The sequence below is a fragment of the Gastrolobium bilobum genome, unplaced genomic scaffold (genome assembly GCF_033153095.1).
Source record: "Gastrolobium bilobum isolate Gb01-03AN ecotype WA unplaced genomic scaffold, APGP_CSIRO_Gbil_v1 utg9057, whole genome shotgun sequence".
NCBI classification, from domain to species: Eukaryota; Viridiplantae; Streptophyta; class Magnoliopsida; order Fabales; family Fabaceae; genus Gastrolobium; species Gastrolobium bilobum.
Window position 1 is genome coordinate 54,563 of NW_026896087.1, and position 22,660 is coordinate 77,222.

At 32.4% G+C, this 22,660-nt stretch overlaps 1 protein-coding gene across 1 annotated transcript; it reads left to right on the top strand.

Annotated features, from left to right (window-relative positions):
- The first annotated feature begins 3,942 nt into the window (after positions 1–3,942).
- LOC133297742 (protein NRT1/ PTR FAMILY 5.2-like) lies at positions 3,943–15,865 on the top strand. Its single transcript, XM_061496931.1, has 4 exons — positions 3,943–4,138; positions 7,697–7,914; positions 13,912–14,477; positions 14,897–15,865. The coding sequence occupies exons 1-4, from the start codon at positions 4,024–4,026 to the stop codon at positions 15,777–15,779; spliced, it is 1,782 nt and encodes a 593-aa protein (XP_061352915.1). The 5' UTR covers positions 3,943–4,023; the 3' UTR covers positions 15,780–15,865.
- The last annotated feature ends 6,795 nt before the right edge of the window (positions 15,866–22,660 follow it).

Below are 22,660 nucleotides of genomic sequence, written 5' to 3' on the forward strand. Positions count from 1 at the left end.
ATTATATAACAAATAAATAAACAAAATTGCTAAATTATCTATTTCCAAAAAAAAAAAAAAAAAAAAATTGCTAAATTATCCTTTATTGATTCTCTCAAATCCCAAAACGATGTAGTTTTTGGATTGTTAGATTATGACCTAAATTAATCTTTCCTAAATTATTACCTCTTCACGTCAGCCGATAAGTTTCTGAAAAGTTTCTGAAGAGAGAGAAAAAAGTAATTTTAATATTATAACTATGTACTTCTTAGAATACATAAAGACAAAGTCTTATATCCTACAACAAGATAAACAATAAAACCTTATATATATATATATATATATATATATGGAAAAAAATATTTCTCCTATCTCAAGAGATAAAGTTATCTATAGCAATCCCAAAACTATATCGTTTTGAGAATTTAGAGAACTAATGAAAGATATTTTAGAAATTTCGTTTGTTTCTTTATTATACGAATTTTACTAAAACATCCTTCATTAATTCCCTTAATCCTTAAAATAACGTAATTTTAAAGGTTGTTGGTGATAATTTTATCTCCTGGAACAAGAGAAATGATAAATATATATATATATATATATATATATATATATATATATATATATATATATATATATATATATATGACTTTTTGCTTAAAGATTTTTGTAAGATTCTTCTCTAGCATAAATTTATGAATAGTTTCTGTAACACCCCGTGTATACCCGGTAATGTTATCATACTATCGTATTAAGCTGCGCTTAATTAAAAATTGCGGAATATCTTTTTTTTTCAATTATGATGTCATTATACTTAGCCAAGTTGATTACTTAATCAATTTCATAAAAACAATGCCTGTATGTAAATTGCAAGACAACTAACTGAAATACCTCAATAAATAAATAAAGTTAGTATCTAAATCACAGATCTACATCACGTAGTCCGGACAATATCCTGATACATTATTACAACTCCAAATAAAACTAAGACATAACTAGTCTATGTGTCATGGACAATCTCCATGCTTACCAAATCAACAGCGTCTCAACTAGATCATCATAAACATAAAATGAAGCTCAAAGCATAAAAGCAGCATGCATATCCAGCATCCAACATGTCAGCATATAATATCATCAATATCTAACTCAGCTCCGGCCTCCTGCCGCCTGGGGCCTCAACCCCCACATTACCTGATCCTGAAATAAGAATTCCCCAAACGTGGCGTGAGATCTCTAAACTAGAAATCTCAGTAAGACAAGGGGTCCTCAAGAATCTTCCACCCCAAGCTCACTTACATGTGCAATATAAGTTCTAAAAGCATTTATATCAATATCAGTTCCAAAACTATGCAGTGCGACAGATATTCATGCCATGTGTGTTTAAACTATTCTACTAGCCAGAGAAATGTAGGAATACGTCTATTACTCACACCACTACTAAAAAAATCTTGTATAGCGAGGGAATTGCTATACAAATTTCGTCGTTAATTTCATCCTTGTTACTACTTTCCCTCGCAATTTCCCTCGCAAAATCGTTTGCGAGGGAATTTGCGAGGAAAAGTAGTAGCGATGATGAAATTAGCGACGGAATTTTCATAACAATTCCCTCGCTATACAGGATTTTTCTAGTAGTGCACGTAGTACAAGGAACACCGCTTGCACCTCACCCACAGCCTCACCATATTGTATGTACTACATACTCAGGCTTACCGTATAGGTGGAACACCACATGCATATCATAAAGGCACTAGCATATAATAGCTCAATAGCATTTTCAAAACATCAAAAGCATGTAACACAGCATGCATATAAGCATACCCCCATGGGACATGGTGGAACCACAACATGGCTAAACCGAGGACACGAAAGCTTACCTCTTAAACTAACTATCCAATCCAAGAGTCCACAGCTCAAGTCCAACACACAGCAGATCGCAATCTGATTTAGGACCAGCAAGTATATCAACATACACAGCTCAAAAGCATTAACATAAAGACTACGTTCTCCTTTAACGATTTACGTCTTAAGGCTTCCAACAAAGCCACAAGCCCTTAATCACATGATTCTGACTTAGTTCATTAATTACAGAAGTTCAACTTCATCAATCTAGGGTCCACAAACCCCCAATAGCCTACTGTACACACAACACAGCTACTGTTCTACGAAATCCCAGAATATCCGAGTATTCCTCGGGGACATATCCAGATATACAATATCCGGATATCTCACTGACAATATCCGGATATCCAATATCCGGATATCTCACTGTCAATATCCGGATATCCAATATCCGGATATCCAGATCCCCATATTTGGATATCAATATCCGGATATCAATATCCGGATATTTCACGGGCAATATTCGGATATTTCGCGACAGAATGCAGTTTCTGCATTTTCGCGAAGATATCCTTCAAAGGTTCCATTTTTACCGATTACAGAAGCCTAAACATGCATTTCTAGGTGTGTTTGACATTACCCCATGTTAGGTTATCATCTTTTAACCATTACATGCATCAAGGTTCCATTTTTAGGCATAAAAACTCATGATCAAGTTGAGGTACATACTCAAGGCTTCAAAGCAGAAACAAGGGCTGCTCTTGGAGCTCACAACCAGCTCCTACAAATTGACTACACAAGACCACGAAAATGCCACCAAGCTTGGCCCTTTCTTCACAAAGGAAGCTCCTTGAAGCTTCTCAAACCAAGAAGATGACTCCACAACCCCCCAACTCAAAAAGACAGCACCTCAAGCCCACTAAGACAGCAACACAACTCAGAACATAAGCTTCTCTCCCACTTACAAGTGACCATCACACCCAACCAAGGTGTTTACTCAACAAAAGAGAAGAAGAAATGGAGTAAAGGTGACCACTTGGCTCAAGAAATGAAGGAGAAGCCAATGAAACAGTGCACTAACACTCAGCCACCAAGAGAGTCAAATGTGTGGTGGGTTTGTGTTCAATCTGAGGTGATTATTTATATGCATCAGAGCCTCGGTATTATGTGTTCAATCTTCATAGCTCTGCACTTTCTTTTGTGAAATTTCCTTAGCACAGGTGTGTGGTGGGTCTGTGCATTGTCCACACTTCAAGCTCAGTGGACTCTCATGTGAGGGGTATATTAGATAATAGTATAAACTATTAAAAAGCTCTAACTCATCAGTTTAAGCTTTTGGGTTGAATTGATTATTTATAATTATTATGGATGCTTACATTTTTTAGGAATGCTTAATTAAAATAAATACATGACTGATGAATTGTAAGAAATTTTTTTAACAATTTTTTAAAAATGTTATTTGAGAAAAAAAATTAACATTTTTTTATTATTAGTTAAAATTTTATGCGCATTATTGTATTAATAGAGAGTAAACCCAAATTATTTATAGTGGTTTATATTTCGTATGTAACATAAGATGAGAATTTTTATAGCACACACATACTCAGGTGGGTCCCATTGAAAAAATTAAATCTATTGGCATGCAAAACGGTGTGAGTGTAACATGAGAAGGCTCTTCTTATGTTACATAAGAATTATAAACCCCTTATTTATATTTTACTAATTCATTTTCATCTTTTATCTATTTTATTTAAGGGTTTTATTAGTCTCATTTAACATAAGATAGTTGTTTTATGTTGTAGAGAGAAAATAGCTATGTCCCACCATTACAATAAAAAAGAAAAAAATAGAGTACGAAAATCGAAATGAAAAAAATGAGAGATAATATCTTATATAAAAGATAAGTAATATTTCTCTTTCTTTAAATAAGAACTACAAAGAAAAGACAATGCCAAAAATGGCGGCTAGTAAAATGGTAATAAAAATGGGACCCACCCACTCAGAGCCGGAAATGCATCCAAAAAAGCGTGCCCCCTTCCCTATAAAGGCAGGGTCGTTTCAAGTAATGGTTACTTCAAAGCATAGTGCAGATTAGCACACTTCTACTTGTGGAGTTAACACAAATCTTTCCTTTTTCCTAAAAACTTTCAAAGAAAAAAAAGGAGAGAAAAGGAGAGAGGTAATTGCTATTCAACAAACCAAACAATGGAAGAAGGCAGGGTCATGAGTGAGTACACACAAGATGGAACTGTGGATCTTAAAGGAAATGCCATTCTCAAATCCAAAAGAGGTGGTTGGAAAGCTTGCTCCTTCCTTGTTGGTATCTCTCTCTCTCTCTCATATGGTCATTTTCATCTGTTTAATTAAATTCAAAAGTAATTTCCTGAAACATTAGAACCCATATTATGAAGTTTTTTTTTATAACAAGCAACCAAAACCTCTACTCTAAGAGACCTTTTACGACCAGACATGATTCTTTGAGTTGTGTTATGTTCTTGAACTTGTTTGCTTCCAGCCATGCTGATATATACTTTGTTAATTATATATTAACACATGTTTTCAATAACTATGTATAAGAATAGTATTTAAGAAGTTTAAATTTAATTTATTATTCATATATGAGCATGAACTGTTTAACTGGTGAAATAGGATTTGCTTACCTGGACGGGGTAAAGTATTTCAATATAATAGTACTTTATGAGGTAGCGGTATAGATCAAAGTTCAGTGTAGACTCGAGAGTAAACTTAACGTATGAGAGCAAAAAGAGAAATCTGAGGTAGTAATTTAGCAACGTAATAATTTTGTGACTAGTGACTAAAATGTGTCTCTGCTAATGGGTATAACTAAGTGAGGACGATTTTTCAATGATGATCGAGTGAATTAGTAATAATCGTTTTGTTCCAGTGGACCCCACAATGTGTGAAACAAACATACTCACCTGATGCTATGGTGGAGCAAACTTTTGATACAACCGTCCCCATATCATTTTCTTTTAAAATTTGTCATTTGTATTTATTTTTTTATCCTATTTTCATCTTCTCTTTTTTTGATTGGTCTTCTCTACTAATAAATGGTATCAATCCGGATGTGGGACAAATATGTAGTGCTCCTCGTCTAATGCACCGCGAGAGAGAAAGAGGGAAGAGAGAAAAGAAAAAGAAGAAAGAGAGAAATGGATTAGAGAATTAATTTCCGCGGATGTGACTGCTTCCCTAAGCCATAATGGTCGACCTATTGAACTAGAGTTAGGGCATGTTTCGGTGAGCTTATAAAAAAATATTTTTTATGTCTTTGTTTATTTTAGAAGTATTTTTTTTATAAAAGTTAAAATTATTTAAATTTTTTTTAAAATATTTGAATTTTGAAAAAAATATTTCGCTTTTGACTTCTACTTTTTTTTCAGAAGTTAAAACTTTTACCTTAAAAAAAACAAGTTTTTGACTTTAAATCAGACACGAAATAAAATTTTAAACCTATGTGGCTTATGCTTTTTATTAATGCAGACATCCAAAAGGACTATGTAGGACTAATGTTTTTTTTTTTAAAACAAAAAACAAAAACATCTTTTAGCTAAAAAATTCCATCCAAACCGGCCGTTGTGGCTGGTCCGGAACAGAACTAATTTTCATTGTCTCTTTCAAAAATTTTATATCTAGTAAATAAAATTTCCATTTTAAATTTATTTTTCATTAATGATTCCATCTAATTCAGCAATAATAATTATGTATCATGTAAATTTAAAGTTTAAATTTCATTCGCAAGCACTAATACCCAGTAATATTTTAGACACAAAATTAAAAGAATTAAACTTTTTTCATAGTTGATATCATTGTAGAATTTTTTAATAACTTAACAAAATAAGATTGAATGATAGTGTAGAAAGATCACATTTAATCCATATATGAGGATAAGCCATTTACATATTTAGACCAATACTTCTTACAAGTTAAAGCATTCTACATTTTGATTTTACAAACGTAGAGCAATTCAATTGGTGGTGAATTTTGAAGGAGCCCCTGTGGGGGTTTGCATTTATCATTATTATAAAATTTTATATCTAGTTAAAGAATTGAAACATGCAGAAACACACTATGGTTTATGGGGTTTGTATTTATCATGTAACATCACACACAAAAATTTTTTACACACACAATATTTTGTGGAGTCCGCATTTTTTTAAGCGAAAAAAAAAACTAAGACACAGAAAACAAATCTCTATAACGTGACACAAAATTTTTCCTACAACATAACTCTTATAAAACTCATAGTTTATATAAAATATTTTAGGCCTGGGGTTCATTAAGTATTCAATAATTAAAAAATAATTACAATAATATTATTTTATTAAAAGTATTTATTTTATTTAAAATAAATAATATGATATAGACCATTTTGGTCTTGTAAAAAAATCTATAATCTATTTTTTAAAAATTTAAATCTGTTTTAGTTTATTAAATATAATAAACTAAATTTAATTTGATATAGACTGAACCTTTAATCTACCCTGGTGGCCCATTTAGAAAGCAGTCTATTGTCTTAAAATTACCATAATGGAGGGAAAAGGAAGCATACTAGTTTATTATTTTATTTTCTATATAATTTTTTTCTTCGGTGTTAAGTCACCTATATTTTTATTGTAACGTTTTTGTCAACTCTGATATTAATGTGGGAGCCTGTTGGGAACAGGATATTTATTTCCAGAGCCAGTCCCTAATAATTGCATTTACTCACACCGAAAACAAAATAAATAGTACTGGTACAGTATTCATTGACATATATCCGTGCAAGAGAAAAATATTTTAAAATTATAAAAAAATATAAATAATATTTTAAAAAACTTCAAATTGATTTTTTCTAAAAAAAAAACTAAGAATGATGATATAATTTTTTAAGACAAAATGCAATGCACAAGGCTTCTCGATTTTATAAGAATAGAGATGGGCTCGATTGTGAAAAAATAAAGTAAAAATAAAATTGTGTCTCAGACTAATCACATCCATAACTCTCTAATAACAAAGCGACAATTATATTATCGTCAAGAAGGAACAATTATATTATCATTATTTCAAGTTCAACCTAAAAAATATAATTCTTTAAGAGATAATAATTTATGGGACTTTCACCAAAATATGTTTTTTTTCTTCTTAGAATATCCTTTCACCTAATTAGTTAGTGAGAGATTAATCTTCCAAGACATATAAAGGGTCAAAGGATTTCTAGAGATATTTTTTTCGTACACACAAATTTCAAAATCAAGCTTAGAACGACACACTTAATCCAAAAAAGAGAGAGGACATAGGTCGCTTTCGTTCCAATCAACACGTGTTTATTTACTTTAACTTAATATATAAAGATAAATAAATTATTTTATTAATGTGGATAAAAAAGTAACCATAAAACTTTAAAGTAATGCCATATACAGAATCTTTTTTCACTGATACATAATTTGTAAAAGTAACATAATTACTATTTTTTTTTTTTCAATTATCCTAAATGATTCTCCTCTATTTGGAAAAAGTTTATCTAGTAGCTTCTACAAGATAACTATAATTTTATATGATTCCATGGTTGTGATTGTATCATTGTTTTACATGTTGTCTAGAGATCCAAATCCTCACAACATCAAAACAAGGTTGATATTCTTGCTCAATATACTCAAAAGATGAAAGGAAATAAAATGTGAGGCTGATATATATATATATATATATATATATATATATATATATAGTAGATATATAGACACATCTTAAAGCTAAATTAAGTCAATCACGGGAACCTTCATTAAGCTGTGATATTGAGTAAAACATTGTTAATTTATTACCCTTTGGATTGAATTGTTTTGATTTAATATATTAATGACATATACATGTGATGCAGTGTATGAGATATTCGAAAGAATGGCTTATTATGGGATATCATCAAATTTGATACTGTATCTTACAAAGAAGCTTCACCAAGGCACTGTTACCTCTTCCAACAATGTCACTAATTGGGTTGGCACCATTTGGATAACTCCCATATTAGGCGCCTATGTTGCCGACGCTCACCTTGGTCGTTATTGGACTTTTGCCATTGCCTCTATCATCTATCTGTTGGTATGTCTTTCTCTCACATCTGAATCCTCCCAATAATAAAAAAATCTGAAAATATATTATTTTTGATAAAAATAAATAAATAAATATTGATTATCTTTAATATACACATAAATATATATAAACAGATCAATCATTAAGAATTAGTGAAATATTATATATATATATATATATATATATATGTATGATGTAGGAATATTTGACACCATTGTCAAATTTGAAATTTGACACCTTATCTAAGAGCCGTTAGATAAAAAAAAATCAAAGACTCGTATTTGTAAGCATGTGACACCGTTGATCTTTTTTTTATCTAAAAGCTCTCAGATGAGGTGTCAAAAATCAAATTTGACACCAATATCAAAGGATCCTACCTATATATATATATATATATATATATATATATATATATATATATATAGAGAGAGAGAGAGAGAGGTAGGATCATTTGACATCGGTGTCAAATTTGAAGTTTGACACCTTATCTGAGAGCCGTTTGATCAAAAAAGATCAACGACTCTGATTTGTACGCATGTGACACCATTGATCTTTTTTGATGTAACGACTCTCAGATGGGGTGTCAAACTTCAAATTTGACTCCGGTGTCAAAGGATCCTACCTCATATATATATATGGGTTTTATAATTCTCATTCAACGTCAGATTTCAAATTTTCTTACACATCCTTCGATTTTCGTGCTGACATGAGTCCTACATATAATTTTTTTTAACACATGAGTCTCACATGCTTTTTATCTCTACAACATGATAATTGAATTCTTATTCAACATGAGAAAATCAAAAAAAAAAAATATATATATATATATATATATATATATATATATATATATATATAATTTTTTTAATAAAACGGAGAGGTGCTGGGAGCACTGCGTCTCTCACAACATCAAGTCAGTAGAATTTATCCGCCTGCTGCACGAGAACGTTTTTGGTGGTCCTAGACCACCGTATTCTCATAAATAAGGGGCAAAAAGGAAAAGTGGGGAAATTTTGGATAAAATTGAAAAAAGAAAAATTATTATTATGAGAGCATCTAATGATTTAAAGGTCCTGAATCATATTAAAAATATTAATCAATGTGCTCAAATTATACAGTTTAGTATGTTCCACATCATACATATCTAACCCATTAATACAATCGTTTTATCTCCTATTATTATAAAATGATTGGCGAATAAAATTTAAAATAATAATAATAGAAAAAAAAATATGTATCATTTTAAAGGATGTAAAATTGTGATATTTTAAGTGAGAGAAATAGATAGATAAAGAGAAGAGAGAGTGAATAAAAAAATATAAAGGTGTGAGTTTCACCTCTTTGTGAGAGTAAAATGACATAAATTATGTCATTTAAAAGTACAAATATTTTTCCCATAATAATAACTAATATAGTTTCTAAGTAAATTAAAATTTTGAAATATGTAAAACATAAGTTATTTCCTGTAGAGAAATATTGAACTCTTTATTTAAAGAGTTTTATAAGAGTTATGTTGTAGGAAAAGTGATTGTGTAATGTTATAGAGATTTGTTTTGTGTGTCGTAATTTTTTTTCTTCTTCAAAAAGTGTGGGTCCCACAAAATGTTATGTGCGTAGAAAAATTTGTTGTGTCATGTTAAATGACAAATATAAACCCCTTATTTAAATATATAAAATCGTAAAAGATTACAATAACATATAATTAATGCAACAACCAGTTAATATAGTGTATTATAAAGAAAAATTTAGAAAATAATTTTATCTTTTATATACATATAAATTGATGGATTTTAGTTTCTTTCTTTCTCTCTTCTTTTTATTGGACCTATATGCAATAGAAACATCAACCAATATAAAAATATTATCTTACACCTCATGTTTTAAAATTCTCCGACGTTTTTTTTATCATAATGTAAAATAGTTAAAAAAAAAATTAAATATTTCAATCGGTTCATCACTTCACAACTAGTCTGATTCGGGATGCGTTCATAATAAAACTTTAATTTCCTTCAAAAGATGAAATTATGAAAGATCGAACATGTACTCCTATTTTCATCTACGCAGCTCCCATACACCAACCAACCGAACTATCGTTATTTAATGTCAATTTTTTAATATCCGTCTTACTCCTAGTACTAAAACATTCATTTATTAGCATTTTCTATTAAATGGTCATTAGTTCAACCGTAAGTACTCCAAAGTCCATAGCGCAATCACTCCAACTCCCAACTCTCAAATTCATTAAAGCCTAGGTCCATATATATATATATATATAGAGGTCAGTATCATTTTACACCAGTGTAAGTTACACTTTTTATCTTGACCATTGATCTCACTTATATCCAAGGGCTCTAATTTTTTAATAATATATATATATATATATATATATATATATGAGAAAAATGTTTATCCTTTTAAATGACACAATTTATATCCTTTCACTTTCACAAAGAGGTGAGACCCACACCTTTATTTTTTTTTGTCAAATCTCTCTCCTCATTTATCTATCTCTTTCTCTCTCTTAAAATGACACAACTTTACATCCTTTAAAATAACACACACTTTTCCCTATACATATATATAAACCAAGGCTTTAATGAAATTGAGAGTTGGGAGAATATATATATAAACCAAGGCTTTAATGAATTTGAGAGTTGGGAGAATATATATATATATATATATATATATATATATATATATATATATATATATATATATATATATATATATATATATATATATTATCCTTTGACACCGCATCAAATCCTAACCATTATTTTTCGCCAATCAATTGTTATCATTATTGTGAGTTAATAATTAATTAATAAGTTTGATTCTCAATAAAAGATAACCGTTGATTGGCAGAAATCAACGGTTAGGATTTGGTGTCAAATTTCAAAGTTTGACACCGGTGTCAAATGATCTCGCCTCAATATATATATATATATATATATATATGTATGAGGTAGGATCCTTTGACACCGGTGTCAAATTTAAAGTTTGACATCTCATTTGAAAGCTGTTGGATCAAAAAAGATCAATGGTGTCACATGCTTACAATTCAGAGTCGTTGATCTTTTTTTATCTAACGGCTCTCAGATGAGGTGTCAAACTTTAAATTTGACACCGGTGTCAAAGTACTCCTGCCTCTCTCTCTCTCTCTCTATATATATATATATATATATATATATATATATATATATATATATAGAGGTAGGATCCTTTGACACCGGTGTCAAATTTTAATTTTGACACCTCATCTCAGAACCGTTAGATAAAAAAAAATCAATCGCTCTGATTTGCAAGCATGTGACACCATTGATCTTTTTTGATCTAACGGTTCTGAGATGAGGTGTCAAAATTAAAATTTGACACCGGTGTCAAAGGATCCTACCTCATATATATATATATATATATATATATATATATATATATATATACAAAGCATTTACTCCTAAATCAAAGTAGGTTAGTTTAAGTGGTACATACTTGATTCCGCTTAAATAAGGTCTTGGGTTCAAGTCTTAATGAGAGCAGTGGCTTCACCACCGAGTGAGAGCTAGCCTCACCATTATATGGATGTGATACTTGTGGTTTATCCTAAAAAACCTTTACTCCCTTTTATATAATTAAATATTTAAATTTATATTAATATATTAAGGAATTTGTGTTTCTTATGTTTTTTTATCTCATATACACACATAAAAGTGTGTGTGGCCATATTTATTTTTCTCTCTTTTCTCTTCACATATCCCTATATATTTATGAGAAAAATGTTTCTTCAGTGACCTCAAAACGACGTCGTTTTAGGTTAATAGATTAAGAAATTAAAATGATAAAGACTAATATAACTCTGCACTATATTATAATTACAAAAATACCTTAATTTCTGTCCCAAAACTACATCATTTTGGGTTCATCGGATATAAATTATCTCCATTGACTGGAGAAATCCTTTACCCATTTATATATTAAACCAGTGGCGGACCCAAAAAATTGTATTTGTGTGTGCATATTTAGTGATGGATTCCCCGAATTTTTTTTAATAAAAATTTTAAAGGCATTAAAAACAAAAAATTTAAAAAAATAACCCTTCAACTTAACATAAATCATATGTACACATGGATACTATAAATCATCAAATGTCAACCACCAAAATCATTAGTTTCAACCAAAAAAAAAAAAAATTAATGTCCGCAATTGCAGACATAGAAACAAATGTAGGTCCGCCGTTGTATTAAACACATGGGAAAATGACTTTTCATGTTACATGAAAAGTCTCTTCTCCAAGGATTTGGATCTTTTTATGTGCAAGTTAATAATGTTATTTGATAACAATCACTCATTAATAATAAAATAAGATTGAGAAAAAATATATGACTTTTAAATAAGTGATTATTATCAAACCACGGTACCACTTTTTTTATTTGAGAGGTCCAAATCTATTCTGGTACCACCCTCATTTCGATTTCATGCCAACTATTTTTTATTTTCTATTTTTTTTTAAGACGAGTCTGGATCACTGCTTTTTCTCTCCGTAAGAAAACTTCAACGTTGCAAGCTCTAAACACATTTATATTCTAACCACTTTTTGCGTATTAATTGTTTCTATTTATTTCTCTGATAACCGTGGTCTGCAATGGAAATTCGGCCCATGACAAAAGAGTAGAAAAACGTCATAAAGTGGAAAATTTATTAATTACTCTTACTGGTCAACATAATATCCTTTTTTTTTTGGTAAAAAAAAATCCTTTTAATTTATTAATTAAAATGATTGGTTGAGAGGATTTATAGATTTGCATTATGTATGTCCATATATAGGGAAAAAAGCAGTATGAACTTTTATATATTAAATTAGTTTTTTTTAGAGTAGTTAATCTCTCGTTTTATTTTCTTTTAAAAAATAATACATATTATATTAAATTTCATTTTTAAATTTTGTATTTAGTTCTTTTAAATTAATTATTCATATTTCTCTTGTAATTTTAAACATTTTTTCTCATATTATCTTTTAGCTAGGTTATAACTTTTAAATTTTACATAAATCTAACTACCCATATAATGTCGTGAACCAACTATCATACCACTTATTCACAGAGATTCTAACATCATATTATTCCAAAAGATGACTTTTACACTTCAAATGTAAATAAAGCACAAATATGTTGGAAATTGACACACAAATTGCACAAAAATCAAGAAAATAAAAAAGAGAAAGGGAAGAGAAATTCACAGAGAGATTTATCCTGATTCATTCAATATAGACTACTTCTAGTTTGTGTGCATTATCTTCATCCCCACCATTCCTTTTTTTTTTTGCATTACATGGGAATTGAACACACACCCTTACACTACATACACCTAACTCACACACTCTTACCATTAGGCTAATCCTAGTGGATTCTCCACCATCCCTTGTTACAAGTCACTCGATTTACAAGTAAATATAAATAGGATTTAGAAAATATTCATTCAAGTTTAAACTAAAAAATTTACGTAAGAGGGACCCAATTGGCTCTGTTAATACAAAAACCCTCTGGGAAGCATGACCTATACACAATAAAAGTTAACTACTTTTATGTTAAAATTCAACTTTTTGTTATAACTTTCTCATCCAAGTTTAACGCAAATCCGAAATCTCAGGAACATATCACGAGTGTTTAATATTCTTTCCGTATATGATTCGTTTTCAGTATAAATACATTTTGCAATATGAATTCTCCCAAAATAACTTTCATTTTTTGAGATTGTTAGATATAACTTTATCTGTTTTGTGACAAAGAGAAACACTAAATCAAACCAATTTATACATGCTCAATTGTTTGGACAAGTAATTGGAAACCTCCTCCAGGGTACTTCCACCCATATTGATGGTTATATTCTCCTGATTAGTGTTTATATTAGTATTGTAGTTTGCATCTGTTCTATTAGTTTATGATGACTTGTCTTATTTGAACCTTTAATAGTGTTAGTTGAATGATTCATGCGTATTGTTGGCATTGGCAGGGTTTGTGTCTACTTACACTATCAGTTTCCCTTCCAAGCCTAAAGCCACCACAATGCCATGAAATAGATGTGACAAAATGTGAAAAAGCATCCACACTTCATCTAGCTGTGTTCTATGGTGCACTCTACACTCTAGCAGTGGGAACTGGTGGAACCAAACCAAATATTTCAACCATTGGTGCTGACCAATTTGATGATTTTGACCCCAAAGAAAAGGAGCCTAAACTCTCCTTCTTCAATTGGTGGATGTTTAGCATCTTCTTGGGGACCCTCTTTGCAAATTCTGTTCTTGTTTATATACAAGATAACGTGGGATGGACTCTTGGTTATGCTCTTCCAACTCTTGGACTCGCAATATCAATCATCATATTCTTGGCAGGCACACCCTTTTATAGACACAAATTACCAGCTGGGAGTCCCTTCACTAAAATGGCCAAGGTCATAGTGGCTGCTATAAGGAAATGGAAAGTGCCTATTCCAAGTGACTCTAAAGAACTATATGAGCTTGATTTGGAAGAGTATGCAAAGAAAGGGAAAGTCAGAATTGATCACACTCCAACATTAAGGTAGTATATATAAGTTCTTTACAAATTTGTCATAACCTTGATTTGTGTCATGAACCAATTATCCCAAAAGCTAAAATTTTAAGGTGAAGGCACATTAATGGCTTTTTTGTTTATATTTTTAACACATTCCCTCATTCAAGAGCCCTTTAGACTTGAAGGGTGGATAATATAATATTCATCTATCCCTTGTTAAGAAATCCCACAATAATTATTTGAAAATGAGAACGACAGTGATTGAATTCTAGAGCACTTGGTCATAAAGACTGTAACATCACGTCATGAACCAACTATCCCAAAAATTCAAGTTATTAGATGAAGACAAATGAATTATTTAAATATTTATATTCTAACATTGTGTAATATTGTTAATTTGTTATGTGAATGTATGTATACAAATACAAATACATATGTATATGCAGGTTCCTCAGCAAGGCCAGTGTCAATACTGGTTCAAGTACTAGTGCATGGGTGCTTTGCCCAGTTACCAACGTAGAGGAGACAAAACAAATGCTAAGAATGATTCCCATCTTGGTTGCTACGTTTGTTCCTAGTGCAATGGTTGCTCAGGCAAATACCCTTTTTGTGAAGCAAGGAATTACACTTGATAGAGGCATTGGCAGCTTCAATATTCCTCCAGCAAGTTTAGGTACATTTGTGACTCTGTCCATGCTTATCTGTGTGGTGCTCTATGATTGCTTCTTTGTCAAGATTATGCAGAGGTTGACTAAGAACCCGAGAGGGATAACCCTTCTCCAAAGAATGGGAATTGGCCTCATAATCCACATGGTGATTATGGTAATTGCATCTCTAACTGAAAGATATAGACTTAGTTTGGCCAAAGAACATGGGCTAGTTGAAAATGGAGGACAAGTCCCTTTGAGCATATTCATTTTGCTTCCTCAATTTATACTTATGGGAGCAGCTGATGCATTCTTAGAGGTTTCCAAAATTGAGTTCTTCTATGATCAAGCCCCAGAAAGCATGAAGAGCCTTGGCACTTCCTATTCAATGACTAGCTTAGGCATTGGGAATTTCCTAAGCACTTTTCTTCTGTCCACAGTTTCACACATCACAAAGGAACATGGTCACCAAGGATGGATTTTGAACAACATGAATGCTTCTCATCTTGATTACTACTATGCATTTTTGGCAGTACTAAACTTCTTGAACTTAATCTTTTTCATGATTGTTACAAAGTTCTATGTATATAGTGCTGAAGTTTCAGATTCCATAAAAGTGCTTGAGGAAGAACTGAAGGAGAAGACAGCCACTGTGTCAAACCAAGTGATTCCAAGATATTAGATGATTGGATATTTTAAAGTGGTATTGAAGATGATAGAACATCCAAAACTGTAAGAACATGCATGATATGTAACTTTGGGATGTTTTTGGTAATTGCGAACCATCTTAGAAGATAATAATTGATTGAATTATAATTATTTTGATATATATGATAGTGGGTCTTTATTGTGTGATGATTTAATGTGTCTTTGGGTTAGTTTATTTTGAGATAAACAGTTGTGACTCAATAGTTTTTTTAAAGAACTTCTAGAAAGAAAGAAAAAAAAATTATTTCTCAAATCTATCTCCAATCATGCATTAATTAAATGCATGGCTGGATTCAGCTATTTTGTAACAATTTTTTTTTTTTTTTTGATAAACTTTTTGTAACAAATTTTATTTATTTTATTTTTGTTAACTTTAGCTTTTTAAAAATCGATTCTTTCTCTTAAGAGAGATGTTACCTAACACTTACATGTTAAGTATAGGATTTTTTATGAAAAAAATTGAGCTCTATTGAGGGAGTTGTGCCTCAAGCCCACAAGTATGAAAAATAATATTCGCTAATGTCTTCAATCAATTAAACAATAATTTAAGAGGGGGGTTGTATTTACACCCTCTTTCGTTTACAATCTCTCATAATCAAATTTTAACTGTTAATATCTGTAAATCTAACGGTTATAATTTATTGAGTCACACTTATTAATTTTTAATAAATTATAAATATCATATTGACGAAAATCAAAACAATTAAATTTTAGTTGTAAGAGGTTATAAGTGAAAAGAGTGATAAATATAACCTTCCTCCTAATTTAAATAACAACTACAAAAATCAAAACATAACTTGACACTACCAACATGCTGATAACTTCCTACATGCAACTACCCAATAGCCACTACCTACAGTTACTAAGTGTAATAGAATAACTCAAATACAATAGTTACCACAATCACGTCAGATTAATAGAAATACAATAACAGAAAAAGAATACAATATGGAATATTGTAGAAAATCTGAAGATTATTTCCATTTATTAAGAGAGTTTGTCAAATATTTAATTAATAGGATTCAATCATTAGGATTATTTTTATTTCCGTTTTTATTTAGGATTGATTAGTTTCCTTTTTTCTTGTTTTATTTTCTTTTTCAATCACGCATGGTGTGTATTTATATATGTATCCTCTCCTTACTGCAATTACAATTCTATTGGGATAATTTGTATAGATTCATTTGTTAGATTAATTTGTTATTCTTTTGTTTGTTAGCTGATATGAGTTGTTAGCTAACATTCTTGATAAGTATAAATCTTTTGTATTATTTTCAGGATAATTTAAATATTCTGATAAGATTTTAGTTAGGTTGTTTTAGTTTTCCTTTGTATCATGGCTTTATTTAAACAAGCCTTTAGCTGTTCAATCAATCAAGTCACATATTTCAAATATTCTTGTTATGGTATCATGAGCCAAAAGATCTAAGCCTTTCTTCTTCCTTGCTTTGCTAGCCAGAACCATGGCTGCTTCAAGCAAAAATTTCAAAATTATTGATCCTCGTTCTCCCTTTTACACTCATCCTTCCGATAATCCCGGAATTCTTCTTATTAGACGCGGTCATGCTGCCTCTTCTGCCCAAGCTGCGCACACCATCACAACTCAACCAGAAAAATCCACAACCGGTACTGCCTCTTTGCCGAGCCTTACACCGGAAGTGTTTCAACAATTGCTGGCTCTGGTTGATTCTTCTAAACAGTCATCTGACAAGCTTTCTGGTAACACACATACTTCTATTTCATGGTTTATTGATAGTGGTGCATCCCAACACATGACTGGTAACGTTGCTTTTTTATCTGATATTCGATCCATATCCCCTTGTACCGTGGGTTTGCCTAATGGAAATCGAACAACTGCAGTAAAGAGTGGCACTGTTTCATTAACTTCTTCATTAGTTCTAACTAATGTGCTATGTGTTCCATCTCTCACCTGCAACCTGATTTCAGTCTCTCAGTTAATAAAGTCAAATACATGCTACGTAATTTTTACTGACAAAAATTGCATCTTACAGGACCAACACTTGAGGACAACGATTGGATGGGGTGATGCGCAGGAAGGGGTGTATGTCTTGAGGAATTCGTCAATTTTCACTGATGCAATACAAATTTCGGATTCTTCCTCTTTGTGGCATAGAAGACTTGTTCATCCTTCTCGACATTATCTTTCACTGCTTCCTTTTATTTCAAGCTCGAATAATGCTGGTGTTTATGATGTATGTTCTAGAGCTAAACAGGCTCGTAGTCCATTTCCAATAAATAAAAAACGCAGCTTGCATGCCTTTGATTTAATTCACTGTGATCTCTAGGGTCCTTATGCTACTGTCTCCTTCACTGGTGCTAAATATTTTTTGACTATTGTGGACGATTACAGTCGAAATGTGTGGATATTTTTAATGCAAAATAAAGGAGAAACATATTCACATTTTCAATTTTTTCTTAACATGGTTTCCACTCAGTTTCAAACATCAGTAAAAAGCATTCAAACAGATAATGGAAGTGAATTTATGTCATCTATGATGCAAACTTTATTGGCAGATTTTGGTATTCTTCATAAGCAATCATGTACTTACACACCCCAACAAAATGGACGTGTGGAAAGAAAGCATCGTCATATTCTTAATGTAGCTCGTGCACTACGATTTGATGGTAATCTGCCTCTTCATTTTTGGAGTGATTGCATTCTCAACGCTGCTCATCTCATAAATTGAACTCCCACAAAACTCCTTGATGGCAAAACTCCTTTTGAAGTTCTTCATGGAAAAGCTCCATCATATGATCACTTGCGAGTTATTGGATGTCTATGTTATGCTACTGTAGTGCCTAAACCATCAGACAAATTTGCTGCTAAATCGAAACGTTGCATTCTCCTTGGTTATCCGATCAATGAGAAGGGTTGGAAGCTTTTTGATTTGGAATCAAATGAGGTATTTATTTCTCGCGATGTTAATTTTCATGAGGATAAAATTCCTTTTGCTCTACACAACAGGCTTTCTTCTTCTCCAACTGGTATACCGCATGCAAATCCGAAAATTTATGAACCACCATATGCCAATTTACCCGAACCAGTTTCTGACGTGGTGAGTTCGACTTCAGCAGCTTCCGACGCGGTGGTTGCATCTCCTGCAGCTTCTGACTCGGTGACTTCAGCTTCCGACGCGATAGTGGTATCCCCAACAGTTTCCGAAGCGGTGAATGTGCCTTCCTCTTCCGAGAATACTGATGCTAATTCTTCTCATTTGTCTCCTATTATTACCTCTCACGATAGGGGGAGCTCTCTATCTGCCATGTTGCCAGTGGTTGCACCGAATCAACGTGCGTGAATACAGCATAAAGCTCTTGCCTATCTTAGTGACTATCAATGCAATTCCACGACTACACCCTCTTATACCAACATCACTCCTTCAGTCACCTCAGGTAAACCGTATCTTATAGATCAATTTTTGTCTAACAATAAATTTTCTACGCAGCATCAGAGATTTATTGCAGCTGTTAGTGCACATATTGAATCTACTACGTTCAAGGAGGCCATGCTAAATAAAATGTGGCAAGTAGCTATGCAACTCAAAATTGATGCATTGGAAGCAAATAAAACTTGGGTTATTACTAACTTGCCTCCTGGAAAGAAAGTTATTCCTTGCAAATGGGTGTTCCACATAAAATACAAATCTGATGGCTCCATTGACCGTTATAAAGCACGTTTAGTCATTGCTGGCAATAATCAGATTGAAGGAGAAGACTATACAGAAACATTCGCACCTGTAGAAAAAATGGTTAGTGTGCGTACTTTTTTATCTGTGGCTGTTGCAAAGGGTTGGGAGTTACATCAACTTGACGTTCAAAATGCTTTTCTTCATGGTGATCTCTGTAACAGCCCATTGTACACCGGTATTATTAATATTAATTATGATATTAAGCGCAGTTACAATCACAGCAATTCATTTATAAAAGTACGAATAAACTTTTTTCGATTATTACGCGAGCATTTAAAACAATAAAAGCGTAATAATTAAAAGCTGTGACTATAACTGTTAACTCTTGCGGAATACTTATTTTAACTAATTTTACTTCTTACTTTACTTATTATAATACTAAGGGGTTTCCATAAACCCACTTAGCCAATTACTCAATTTTACGTTTTTACTTCTTTGAACATGGTTCACTAATTAATTTTCTGTGAACACATCGCTCACAACCAGACCTTCTTCTCAGTTTATATTTTTTTATTACTTAATTCACTTTCTAATAAGCTATCACACATTTCAATCGGAGCTCGTTTGCTCCGGCTATCGCCGTTTGAAGTTGGATAAGCAAAACAGCCAACCAACCCCAAAACAGCTCAAAACCTCTCTCACTCCACGAATTACTGCAGCAAATTCAATCATCCAATTGATCTCAAATTTTTATGCTACAAACTAGATACCTCAACCTTCAATTTGATATATCATACGCTTAATTTTACTGAGAAACGAAACAAGAATTAATTTCCCAAAACTGGTCCAGAACTGCCACATGTGCAGTAGGCACATGAGCGGTCTGCGTTCCTCCATTTTTTTTAGGTAGAATAACAACCCAGATTTTTCCCAAATTTTGACACAAGGTAGAGGACATCTCGACCTTCAAAACGGCATATGGCATGTCCCTATCGGACCTCTATGAAGGGAGATATGCTCTCCTGAAGTTCGTCCAAATATGCCAATTCTACAGAAAATTCGCCAGTGTTTCTTTTGTTTTTCCTTAAAATCCCCAATTTGTACAAGCTCACTAATGTCTCAAAGGTACCTAATAATCCAATAATAATCCAGTAATAATCCAATGGATGGTACACACAAGGACCAACAACGCCTTGGGGCACTTACAACCCAATCCAGTTTATATTTATTACACCAATAGCTTACTTTAAAATCCATACATAGTTTCAATCACTAATTCCAATTTCATGCATATTTCATCATACAAGTACTCATAACCTAAAATAGGCCTAAAGCCCTTCCATCATATCATGTCATGCATCAAGTACAATTACAATATTTACTCTACAATTTACAACTTAAAACTTAAACTTTAACTTACAATCTTCCAATATTACAACTTAAAGACAATTTACAACATAAACTTGAATAACATAAACTACTAGACTTAGGAAAAATGACATGAACAAATATGCTAATGAAACTCATCCTACATACATATGAGATGTTCATGCCCTAAGTCTAGCCTATGCCACATGGCCAACAAAATGCAAGTACTAAAGCACTCCACTGATCAGTCTGCGGGCCTCTTGCCCGCTGCTCCAGCTCCACTGCTACCTCCTGAAATAAATGCCCCGAGACGGGGTGAGATATACGAATATATCTCAGTAACCCAAAGGTTCTGGAGAAAACTCCGCCCAATGGTTCACTTCGATGCATATCAATAGTATAAAACAACCACTTTCAAAACGGGATAAAGCAAGGGATTTAGAGAAACTGGGGAATATCGGGATATAAAATACGACGAAGCGGGATGATAGCTACCAATACCACACAACGTCCTCGGCATATATAAGCCTACGGGTATCATCCAAGGTGTGTTCCAAGAACCACAACCATGATGCCCCAACCAACCATAACACCTGAGACATTCCTAGTGTGCTCCTATCCGGATCACACACCACGACCCTAGGTCAACTGGAACTCCCTCTCGGAGACCTATCCAGTGGAAGTCCAAAACTGCCCGAAGGCTAAAACTGTCTACTGGCCAGAGACTCGGTACATAAGTACCCACTGTAATAATGCATGCATGCTCATGTTGTTCAACACTACTCATATACACTTCCTACAGTTGCCATCAACTGGCAAGGTGGAACAGAAAAGGGGAACAAGCCCCAGTACCAAGAGGTTACCTTAATTTGTTCTTTCCCTTAGCTCCGCAGCAGCTTATTTCTCAACTTGGTACACAATAGAATGCCTACACAGAGGACATTTCCAATCACTCAAAATTCAAACAATACATGCTAATTCACAATTATACATGCATTGATTCAATCACTTACCTCAATCCACTTGGTCCAGGACCAAGGGCAATCCATTGATTCACTGTTCAGGGTTCAAGTCGACGTACGGCAACCTATACAACCACGTACAACCATCAGTGTACGACAAATTACGTCAAAACGCGAAAAACGCGAAATCCTCCCCATCCTCCTTGATGGTTCGGCCATAGTAGTGTTAATTTGAGATTTATTTTTCTAAATTTTCTTTCTCATTTTATTACTCATCCTTAGGTTGCCATAAGGCTAATTCAAGTGTCGTTTCATCGTTTTACGTCTTTTAAGCACCGTTTTACCAAATAACTCACTCTATGTCAAAGTAGCCACTCAACACCACCAACATTTTTCTATTGGTTTTTCAATCTTCCAACCACCACACAACTCATCTAATTACCATTTAACACATAGTACATTACTCAATTAATTTCCAACAACTTCCATTACCTAATTTTTCCTTTAAAGGCCGAATTGTAACATAAGGAATTCCAAAGATTTTCACTCAATCTCAACCACTCCACACCTCATACAATCCTATTATATCATCATTCAATCATACAACCACTCACCAATAATTTCTTAGCACACTCTCAAAATTCATGTCATGATCATCAAAAATTTCCTAAGTTAAAAATCAATGATTTTCACCTAAAATTTTCATTGCATTTATCACTAATACACATTATTCTAAGACATTTTCATGTACAAACTTTCTCAATTGAGCTCTCTAACATCACACATCATACAATCCCCCTTTAGGGTTCATAAATGCAATACTAAGAATCAAACCATACAAAGGTGTAGAAACTTACTCAAATGCTAGGCATATG

What these genes read in the sequence shown, in the direction of transcription:
- LOC133297742 (XM_061496931.1), top strand. Translation starts at nt 4,024, where the DNA reads ATGGAAGAAGGCAGGGTCATGAGTGAGTACACACAAGATGGAACTGTG. An exon ending in AGCTTGCTCCTTCCTTGTTG is followed by an intron (nt 4,139 to 7,696) that starts GTATCTCTCTCT and finishes CATGTGATGCAG; the next exon opens with TGTATGAGATATTCGAAAGA. An exon ending in CCTCTATCATCTATCTGTTG is followed by an intron (nt 7,915 to 13,911) that starts GTATGTCTTTCT and finishes TGGCATTGGCAG; the next exon opens with GGTTTGTGTCTACTTACACT.